This window comes from Mustela nigripes, chromosome X (genome assembly GCF_022355385.1).
Source record: "Mustela nigripes isolate SB6536 chromosome X, MUSNIG.SB6536, whole genome shotgun sequence".
NCBI classification, from domain to species: Eukaryota; Metazoa; Chordata; class Mammalia; order Carnivora; family Mustelidae; genus Mustela; species Mustela nigripes.
In genome coordinates, this window is record NC_081575.1 from 70665149 (window position 1) to 70676422 (window position 11274).

The window sequence follows — 11274 nt, forward strand, 5'->3', positions numbered from 1 at the left end:
CAGGCTCCCTTCTGAGCAGAGATCCTGATGTGGGGCTTGATCCCTTGAGATCATGACCCAAGCAGAGGACAGAGGCTTAACCCACTGAGCCACCCAGGTGCCCCATCATCACACTACCTTCTAAGATGTTAAAAAATGGGGTAGGCCAGTAGGCTGTACTGAAATCGTAGGTATTGATATCTTTCCAGGAGGTTTTTAAAAAATATTTTATTTGTCTATTTTAGAGAGAGAGAGAGAGCATGCATGTGTGTGAGTAGTGAGGGGCAGAAGGAGAATCTGAATCAGACTTCGCACTAAGCTGGTCTTGATCTCATGACAGCAAGATCATGACCATTAGATCATGACCTGAGAGGAAACCAAGAGTCAGGTGCTTAACAGAATGAGCCACCCAGGTGACCCTTTCTGGGATTTTAAATTTAAACAGCCATGCCTTCATCTCCCTTAGAATATCTCTCAGAATTGAAATAGGCTCAGTTTGGATTTTCTTTTTTTGGAACTGTGGTTAGTTAAGAATCAAAATGGACACAGAAAATGGCCACAAGGAGACCCTCCTCAGATCTTTATCAATAGACAGTTTTGATGTAGTCCTGCTGATATGAAAGTGTAATGAAAATGCTAAATTCTAGGAACAAAGAATTTTGGTGGATGGTAAATCATATGGATTAAATAGATTACAATTTTAAAGCTATAAGTTGATTTTTTTTTTCACCAAGAAACATCATAAGGGGAGATTTGAGGGGGGAAGTTAAGTGGAGAGTTGGACATCTGGATAACTATGGAAAAAGATTTTCCCTTCCTTCTACCATTTGCCACTTATAGCTACTAAAATCTTGGCCTAGGCTAAGGAAAGAAACTAGGCCAAGTCTTGTCAAAACAGGGAGGGAATGGGTCAGAGCCAAGGCTGGGACTTGGGAATGGTGCCAACAATAGTATAGGATTTAGGCTAGGCTAGAACTAGGAGCAAGGCTAGCCACGTGGTGGGGCTGGGAAGCTGATATGCACTTTGTCTTATGTTCCAGGCAGTTCAAGTCTGGAAAATCTAGAAGGCTGGGCATATGTAACGTGGAAGTCAGATTTGTCAGCTTCTGCCTTCAAAGAATTCACCATAAAAACTTCGTTAATATTAAACCTAGGATAATTTCAAATTATTTGCTGCAATGACCAACAAATGACCTTGAATTATTTTTTTCCGTGTCACAGTACTAAGTACACACAGACACATAAACAGGAGGGAATGGAGATTAGATATTGATTTATTAGACTGGAAGGCATTATAAGGCAATGGCAAAAAAATGGTTTCAGATTCATACATGGATTTAAATCTCTGGTACATCATTTAATTTCTTGGCCAAGTAGCTTGACTCCTCTGAGTTTTAATTTCCTCATATGTAAAATGAAGTTAACAATAGAACCTTTCTCACTGAGTTGTCACGCAAAGTAAATGAGAACACTTGCTTCAAGTGCCTGGCATAAGAGAAGTGATCAGCCTGTGCTGCCCCCTAGCCCTCCAATTCTTACTCTTACTTCCCCTCTAGTTTCTCTTCTTGTTACTGACACAACCCAGTTAATTTCTGTTATCTTTTCTGTGTTTTTGTGAATGAAGGACTATAATATTTTAGGACAAACACCTTTACGATTTTTTAAAAGATTTTATTTATTTATTTGACAGACAGAGATCACGAGTAGGCAGAGAGGCAGGCAGAGAGGCAGAGGGGGAAGCAGGCTCCCTGCTGAGCAGAGAACCTTATGTGGGGCTTGATCCCAGGGCTCTGGGATCATGATCTGAGCTGAAAGCAGAGGCTTTAGCCCACTGTGCCACCCAGGTGCCCCATCTTTATGATTTTTTATAAGAAGCAGAAGGATTATAAAATATTATTTTGTATCTTTAGGATAAAACTCTCTTAAAACACATCACATAAGTTACTAAAGCTCAAAATGTCATTTGGAAAAATTACTTTTTTTTCCGGGTTCCCAGAGCATTAAAAAAAAAAACCCCTCCTTATATTTATATTTTTTCACATGTGGATAAGAACAAATGATTAGCAAATGATTAATGAGCATTGTATTGAAATATTTTAATGAAGCCAGTTGTGGTCCCAGATGGAAGAGGTGAAACAGAAGTTGGCATATTAAGTTAATATTGGATATTCATTTGATTTTTCTCAGGGAGGTATACTGCCTTTTCTATAAATCTATGACTTATGGTTTCTTTATTTTCCCACTACTTATATCTTTCAAACTGTGAAAACAATTTTAAATTTATAAGAGGCTGATCTGTTTCACTGAGTTAAAAGTTTATGGCTCTGATTCCAACATGAAGGACAGACAGACACATCAAGTTGATAAGCTCCTATCCTGGAGGATCTGAACTGAACAGTGTGGAGACTTATAGCTGTCCTGAAACTCTACCATAAAGGAATCCACGAAAATGATTAACTCCTGGGGATTTCAGGTTCTGGTTCTTAAAATCTGAAAGGGAGTCTTGGCCTTGTTACGCTGCAGACTCTGAGTGTCCTGAAAGTTAAGGAAGTACATTTAAAGAAAGCACACCAGACCACAAATCAGGATATAGTTTCTGTATTTGTTGAAGTATAAATTTCTCTGAGCATGTTTTTGTTTCTGTTTTCCTATAATGATAAAGAACAGGGATCAAGTTGGGTTGTTATATAAATAGCAATGTTTTTCTAAGACTATCATTGTAAGCAATCTGACTCTCTGCCTCTGAGGCTGTCCATCGACCAAGAAAAATGAAAAAAGCTTTGGGCTCAACCAATATTTATTGAGGAGTTATTATATGCCATATACTTCCATATATATTATCTATAGTTAATCCTTAGGAAAACTTTTGAAGAAGATATTATTCCAAGGAGAGTTTATATGACTTACTCAAGGTCACAGGTGGAGCTGGACCATATTTCAGTTCTGTATTACCTATATTGTTCCAGCTCTGTGTTCTTCCCACAACATCACAGCTAAAATAGAGAGATTACTTAGGAGAGAGATACTGTCCTGTATTAAGACTGTAGAGGTGATGTTACCTTTACATACAAGAAATAGGGGAAATGAGATTTGTCTCCCCAAACATTTTTTTTCTAAACTTTATTTTTAGATCAATTTTAAGGTGACAGCAAAACTGAGAGGGAGGTACAGAGGTTTCCCATATACCCTCCATCCCCCACATGCATAGCTTCCCTTGTTATTAACATCTCTTACCAGAGTGGCACATCTGTTACATTTAATGAACCTACATTGACACATCATGATTATCCAAAGTCCACAGTTTACATTAGTGTTCACTCTTGGTACAAATATATAATGATATGTATCCACCATCATAGCATCATACACAATATTTTCACTGCCCTAAAAATTCTGCTTTACTCTACCTATTCATTTCTCTCCCTCCTTTACATAACCTTCAGCACAACCTGTCTTTTAACTGTCTTCACAGTTTTGCCTTTACCAGAATATCATAATGTTGGCATCATACAGTAGGTAGCCTTTTCAGATTGGTTTATTTCCCTAATAGGCATTTACATTTCCTCCATGTCTTTTCTTATCTGGATGGCTCCTTTCTTTTTTTTTTCTATGATTTTATTTATTTATTTGAGAGAGGGAGAGAGACAGAGTGAGAGAGAGAGCATGAGAGGGGAGAGGGTTAGAGGGAGAAACAGACTTCTCACTGAGCAGGCACCCCAATGTGGGACTCGAGCCCAGGACTCCAGGATCATGACCTGAGCCAAAGGCAGTTAGTGATGGTTCCTTTCTTATTAGAACTAAATGATATTATATTGTATGGATGTACCACAGCATATTTATACATTTACCTACAGAAAGACTCTTAGTTCCTTCCAGGTCTTGGTGATTATGAATAAAGATGAAAGGGGGCCAGTTTCCAAATCCTCAACTTTCTTTAGTCCTACTTCCTTAAAAAAAACTATCTGCCTTCTCTCACCTTCTCTCTGCCTTTCCTCCTTCTCTTTCTAAGTCTCTAAAAATGAAAGCCTACCTTTCAAAGGTCAAAAATCTTACTAAGGTACATTGATTCAGGGTGTAAAAACCCTTGGTGCTAAGTAAAGTGCAATTTCAAAAATCGATGCCCAGAAATTTTCTTTAAGTCAAGGTCCTGTGCTACCCCTTTCCCATCCATCTCACTAAGAGCTGAATTTCCAATAAAGTTTATGTTTTATGTTTAATAATAATAAATACCATAGGATTTCACTCATATATGGCATTTAAGAAACGAAACAACCAAGTAAAAGGGAAAAAAAGAAAGAGAGGCAAACCAAGAAACGGACTCTTTATTATAGAGAACAAACTGTTGGTTACCAGAGGGGAGGTGGGTGGGGGGATGGGTTAAATAGGTGATGGGCATCAAGGAGGACACTTGCTGTGATGAGCACAGGTGATGTACAGAAGTGCCGAATCACCATACAGTACACTTGAAACTGATATTATACTGTATGTTAACTAACTGGAATTTACACAAAAGCTTAAAAAAAGAAAAACCTCTGAATGACCACACTTAGACTTACCCAGTCAAACTGGATCATTTATTGACTCAAATCTTTGATCCATGGAACAAGATAACTTAGGGATAGCAGCATAATCCTATTACATGGTTCATATTGATAGGATGTTTTATGATCTTGATGCTGGATCTCAGGTTACCCTAATTGTGTAATGGCTATTTGAGGTATGTTGTTGCAAAGATTATGAGATCTGAGAAAAAGTAATGATCACAATGTATAAGAGTTTTATGTGTTTTTTATCTATTGTGTATGCATAACAATTGTGATTGTAACTGAGTCTAGAAGACTTTTTATACTTGGAGGCTATGATCACAAAGAAATAAAAATAGTTCAATTTCTATTTATGGATAAAACTTTGTTGCAGAGAAATTCAATATGGTGATCAATAGGAGACTTTCAAGTATAAAAATATATTATGAAGGAATACAATTCTTTGGGGAGAATGCAAGTATATTCGATTTCAAGGAGAAGAGAAGAAAGAAACAATGCAAATTTTCTGAAGGTTAAAAGAAAGTTTACACTTTTGTGTTTAATGTTGAGAGTGGGCATCAAATTGCTTTGGTATTTAGAATCCAGTGAAAATCTTTAAAAGCACAACATAAAGGTTTTATTCTAAGTTGTCAATATGTATAGTATACTGGATATTATACCTTTTGCAACTATTTAAACTTGATGAAAAATTTCGTTGTCAACCTAAAAATATGTGCGGGAGTACATAACTTCTCAAAATTCTTCTAGGGGTTATGTGAATAAAAGTTTGAAGATCCAAATCTTATAGTGCTTTTGTGAGGGTGAAGTATAATGTGTGCAAAGCATCTAGGATAATGCTCAATTAATGCAGCTATTATTTGAGGACTGAGTTCTAATTTTAGTCCTTTTCTTCTCTGGTATTTGATCCAGGGCATTTTGATCCAGGCACTTTGGCCTCATTGTCTAGATAAAGGATAAAACAGATGGCTGTAAAAACACTTTAAGTATAAGAAGTTAGACAAGCAAGAGCGTACCTAACATCAATAATGTCAGTGGTAACATTCATAGTGATGAAAACAGGTATAGACTCTGTAAGTCAAGGCATATAGCAGATATGCAATAAATGCTTGTCAAATTAGTGAATGAATGCTATACAGAACCTTGCTAGAATGAAAGAACATATGCCTGTTTATTGGACACCTTCCCTAGTACCTGCAATAGTGTTTTAAAAGTCCAATTTGGACATTTTCTCATAAATATAAAATGAGTAGGCAATAAAGTCCTTCCCTGGGATGTGGCTACTTATTAATTTTCTGAAGGCATTTCTTCATTGGACTCTTTACCATACTGCATTATAGTATAGTGTGTAAGAGCAGTGGGTTCTAAAGAACCAGCTAGGTTAGGCTCAAGTTCCAACACTGCCACTTAACTAGCTGTGTGTCTTTGGGCAAGTCATTTAACTTCTCTTCAAGTGGGGTATCTTTACCTGGGTATAATAAGGATACCAATCTCATAGGGTTATTTTGAGTATGGAAAATCATGTGTACATGGGCAAAAGGATCCATTTTTATTTTGGAGAAGTGTTTAGATTACATTGCCCTGTGAAGAAAGCCAAGAAAAGCCAGAATTGAAGGGGGCTGTAAATAGAGTAATAATGGCTAACCCACCTGTATGGGGGTCTTATTTCTGCTATTAAAAAAAAAAGTCACCAGAAACTTGGTGACTTAAAACAACATAAATTTATTGTCTTAGAGTTCTTTTTTTTTTTTTTTTTTTTAAAGATTTTATTTATTTGACAGAGAGAGAGATCACAAGTAGGCAGAGAGGCAGGCAGAGAGAGAGAGAGGGAAGCAGGCTCCCCGCTGAGCAGAGAGCCCGATGCGGGGCTCGATCCCAGGACCCTGAGATCATGACCTGAGCCGAAGGCAGCGGCTTAATCCACTGAGCCACCCAGGCGCCCCTGTCTTAGAGTTCTTGAAGTCAGAAATGGGTTTATAGAATTACAGGTTGTGTGGAAAGTGGAGCAATGTTGCCTCGGAATATGTCCATGTCCTAATCCCTGGAACCTGTGAATATATTACTTTATGTGACCAAAAAAAAAAAAAAAAAATCACAGATGTGATTAAGTTAAGGATCTTGAGATGGGGAGATTATCCTAAGTTATTTGGTGGGTTCTTTTAAGTGAAAGAGGGCAGGAGAGTCAGTGTCAGAGCAATGCAGTGGGAGGAAGACTTGATTAGGCATTGCTGGATTTGAAGATGAGGGAAGGGGGCTATGAGTCAAGGGATGTGGATAGCTTTTAGAAGCTGGAAAAGGAAAGGAAGTGGATTCTCGCCCTTGATCCTCCAGAAAAGAACACAGCCCTCTGACATCTTAGTTTTGACTCAGTGAGGTCCATTTCTGATTTCTGACTTCAAGAACTCTAAGACAATTAATTTATGTTGTTTTAAGTCACCAAGTTTCTGGTGACTTTTTTTTTTTAATAGCAGAAATAAGACCCCCATACAGGTGGGTTAGCCATTATTACTCTATTTACAGCCCCCTTCAATTCTGGCTTTTCTTGGCTTTCTTCACAGGGCAATGTAATCTAAACACTTCTCCAAAATAAAAATGGATCCTTTTGCCCATGTACACATGATTTTCCAACGCAAAGCTGCTCTTAATCTCAAGGCGTCCAACTGTAAAGAGTAGCCACAGTTCTCCCACCTTGACAATGAACAAGAGGTCTCTCAACTAAGCCGCAAGACAATTTATAACATCCTGTTCTTAGGTTTTCCACTTACACATGGAAAATCATGTGCTTTAATGAACAGCCTTCGGGATGAGTGGAATCACAAAATCCATGCTCTGAGGTCCTTTTCAGAAAAAAGTGAACTCCTAATTATGGCCTCCCTTCCTTTGGCAGGGAGTTCTGAGCCTAACATTGCGATCCTCGGGTAGGAGCCAACCCTTGAGGTTGTTCAGGTCGAGGGCCCAGGAGAATTAGAACACTAGGATAGGGAGAAATGGGCAAGGGAAGGGGAAAGGAAGTTGCTCTCACAGAGGGATGCTGGAAAGAGTGTAAGGGAAAACAAAAACAAAAACACAGTCAAGTAATGGGAAGTGAGAGATGGCCTCCCGCAACCGACGCCTCCGGGCTTCTCTCGCTCGTTTTGGAAACTTTCCCTCTTTAGGCTCCAGGGCAGTGCACCTGCCTCTCTTGGCTGGGCCGCAGGAGCGAGCCTGGGGCAGGGTGGGAAAGTCTTGCCTGGAAAGCCTCTGCCCTGGCGGGGTGGTGGGGAGACTGCAGGGAGGAGTCAAGGGGCGAGAAACGGAAAGACTACATCTCCCAGGCCGCCACGCTTCCCAGCTGGAGTCCTAGGGCTCCGAGTGCTCTCCAGTTTCCGTAGGGAAGCGCCAGGCTACCGCAGCTATTGTGCGTAGCGATATCGCCCTCCCCTTCCCTCTCGGGTGTCTAGTGTGGAAGGCTACGTTTCAACTACCGCCAGGGCTTAACCCCTCCGACGCCTAACAGGACAGCAGGCCGGCTCCCTTGGACCAAGAAGAACTCTCAGGAGCAAGAACAGTTTGGTAACGCAATCCCAGGGTGCGTGGAAGACAGTTGAAGAAGGAGCCCGAGTGTTGGGGATCGGCGCAAAGGTTCGCTAGGGCGGGGCGGGAGCTCTGGCTTTAAGAAGGGGGAGGGGATAGTGCAATCAGGGTTGCCCGCGGAGTTCAGCAAAGGAAATCTTCAGTTAGCTCGGGAACGAGGAGCGGGGAGAGGAAGCTTCCAGTCCCAGCGTCCACCCCAGCCTCCACCCTGGGCGGGCTAAAGTGTCACGTTTGCAGTTGCTCAGGAAGGATCCCACTGGTCTCCGGAGGCAGGCTGGGCTGCCTGTCTGGGGAGGCAATGCCTTGGGGGCATGCTGCTTGCTAGGCAGAACCCCTCCAGGATCGGACTGCATTAGTTAGGTCTCTGTGTCACCTGAAGCAATTGCCGGCTGCCTGCTTCCGGTGGAGACCAGCCAGTTCTACCCAGGAATCTCAAAAGAACAGGTACCTGTCCTTCAAAGGGAGGGAGGCTATGAGTTTCCCAGGCGGGTCCCGCACTCAGTTCCCCCCATCTCCTTTCCCCTACTGTCCCGCTGATGCTCTTGGTCTTTGTGTGTTTCCTCGCTCCTTTCAGCCCTCGCCATCAGAACCATGGGGCATCCCCCGCTGGAGTTCAGCGACTGTTACCTGGACAGCCCCGATTTCCGTGAGAGGCTCAAGTGTTATGAGCAGGAGCTGGAGAGAACCAATAAATTCATTAAGGACGTGATCAAAGATGGCAACGCGCTTATCAGCGCAATGAGAAGTAAGTGGGAGGCTTTGGTGGATGAGCTGGTGGCTCTGGCCTTTAAGCTCTTCCACACCACAGGGGGAAGGGAGGTTTCAAAGTGCTTTCCAGTTCAGTTCTCTGAGGCGAGTGGGTTTCCGAACACTTCGGAAGTGGGGTCAGTGGAAGGCGGTGGCTGTAATTAGAAGGCCTTGACCTTACAAGACTTGATCAGTACCTGTGCCAGGGACCTTCTTGCTCTGCAACTATCATTACTTGGAGGATTGTTGTTCTGAAGGGACAATTTGCCTGTACTGTTGGACGTGTTTAGTACTCATGTGTACTGTATATCTCTCTATATATTTGGGTAAGGGTAAGGAGATTTTCAAGCTGACCAAGGAACTGCCCTAGCACCTTCTAAATAAGAGAGATTAGAAGCTGGCAGAACAAGTAATGGTTTTGTCCTGGCCTATGGTTGCTAACGAATGAGAGTTGAGGTAGTGAAAGAAAATTCCCTGTATCAACCTGTTTTCTAAGGAAAGTTCCTTCGCCCCAGATTTATTTTTTTTCTTTTAAGGTACTGAGCTATGGGGGTGCCTGGATGGCTCATCTGGCTCAGGTTGTGATCCTGCAGTCCTGGGATCACATTGGATTCCCTGCTCAGTGGGAAGCCTGCTTCTCCTTCTCCCAATCCTCCTGCTTGTGTTCCCTCTCTCACTGTGTGTCTCTCTATGAAATAAATAAATAGAATCTTAAAAAAAAAAAAGGTACCACAGGGGCGCCTGGGTGGCTCAGTGGGTTAAGCCGCTGCCTTCGGCTCAGGTCATGATCTCAGGGTCCTGGGATTGAGCCCCATGTTGGGCTCTCTGCTCAGCAGGGAGCCTGCTTCCTCCTCTCTCTCTGCCTGCCTGCCTCTCCGTCTACTTGTGATTTCTCTCTGTCAAATAAATAAATAAAATCTTTAAAAAAAAAGTTACCACAAACACAAATTTAAAAAGAAAATAAGGGGGAGGGAGGCAGGGAGAAGGTGGTGGGGTTATGGACACGGGGAGGATATGGGCTATGGTGAGTGCTGTGAAGTGTGTAAACCTGACGATTCACAGACCTGTACCCCTGGGGCCAATAATACATTATATGTTAATTTCAAAAAAAAAAATAAAAAAGAAAGAAAGAAAATAAGGCATTGAGCTGTGGTTTTGGTCAGAGTCAGTCTGAGCTCAGAATTTTGGATGGCCTCACATGCCACTGAATTCTCCTTGGGGGTGAAACAAAGACCTGCCTAGTACCTGGCACAAGGGACCCAGTCCCCAGAGAGCATACTTCAGGGCTAGGCTTAAGGGCCACTGGTCTGAAGGAACCTCATCTAGCTTGGCTTTGCCAGTGGTCACAACTGATGTCTGTGGGACCCTACCCCCCCTTCCCCACTGTGTGGAGTTTTTATTTCTGCTAGTTGGCAGAAGGCTTGGAGTAAGAGAAAGAATAATAAACATTCCCAACAAGAGCGCAGGCGAGCCAGCCCTTTGCGCCAAAGTATATATACCCAGAAGAATGGAGGCTAGCGTTTGGGTGGAGTGATAATTTTTTCTCTTCTTGGCTGCAAAATGGTTTCAAAAAAGAAAGTCACTGCTCAGAGTTACTGGTAAATGTGTCCTGTCAGCTTACGACTTTGTTCTGAACGCATTTATCCCTGAAAAACTGTGTCTAAGTCCTGTGCAAGGACCTTCTTAAGGCAGATGGAGTCAAAGAAGACTGGGGAGAAAGGCTTGATATTTTTGTGCAGCTCTTTTGATTTGCTCCTGGCAGGCCTTTGCTTTCACTGCCAGTGTTGTCTGCCCACTTTGGTCAGAATATATAAGTGGCCCACGTCCCTGCTGGTTATTTGATGGAGTCTGATTATTTAATTTTTTTGTCATATTGTTGTCCAAAGAAGAGCACACTCTCGGCAGCAACTGAAAGATGGGGTATTGGAAATGCTGGTTCTTAGAGGCATATAGGCCTTTGGGGTGTGTTGTCACCTAATAGAATTCACTGAGGGGTTAAAGATAAGATACAAGACTAGTTAGACAGATTGAGGGTTCATTGAAAGGAAAAGGGGAGAATGTTTGGATTTTTTTTAAAAAATTTACTTATTATGATAAGCTGCTTGGTATATGTAGCTCCTCATGAACCCCAGAAAGGGGTGTGAAGTGTATGGTAAGCTGAAACTGTGCTAAAAAGTGACCAGCTACAGAGAGATTAAGATTTTTAAGAGACAATAAACAATTCAATAACACATTTGAGGAAGAGTAGATTTTTTTAAATTTTTTTAAAAGATTTTTATTTATTTATTTGATAGAGAGAGATCACAAGTAGGCAGAGAGGCAGGCAGAGAGAGGGGGAAGCAGACTCCCCGCTGAGCAGAGAGCCCGATGTGGGGCTCGATCCCAGGACCCTGAGATCATGACCTGAGCTGAAGGCAGAGGCTTAAACCACTGA

The 11274-nt window shown here is 41.8% G+C and overlaps 1 protein-coding gene across 4 annotated transcripts in view; it reads left to right on the plus strand.

Annotated features, from left to right (window-relative positions):
• Nucleotides 1-7837: 7837 nt before the first annotated feature.
• The window catches only part of OPHN1 (oligophrenin 1), a 526945-nt gene continuing 523508 nt past the window's right edge, over nucleotides 7838-11274 (plus strand). Inside the window, exons 1-2 of one of the 4 annotated variants that reach the window (XM_059385802.1) lie at nucleotides 7838-8141; nucleotides 8668-8838. In XM_059385802.1, the coding sequence (XP_059241785.1) occupies nucleotides 8685-8838 (154 nt within the window). In that variant the 5' untranslated portion in view covers nucleotides 7838-8141; nucleotides 8668-8684. Of the gene's footprint in view, nucleotides 8142-8161; nucleotides 8538-8667; nucleotides 8839-11274 lie in introns of those variants that run through there. The other 3 variants (XM_059385799.1, XM_059385801.1, XM_059385800.1) reach the window with 3 other exon arrangements.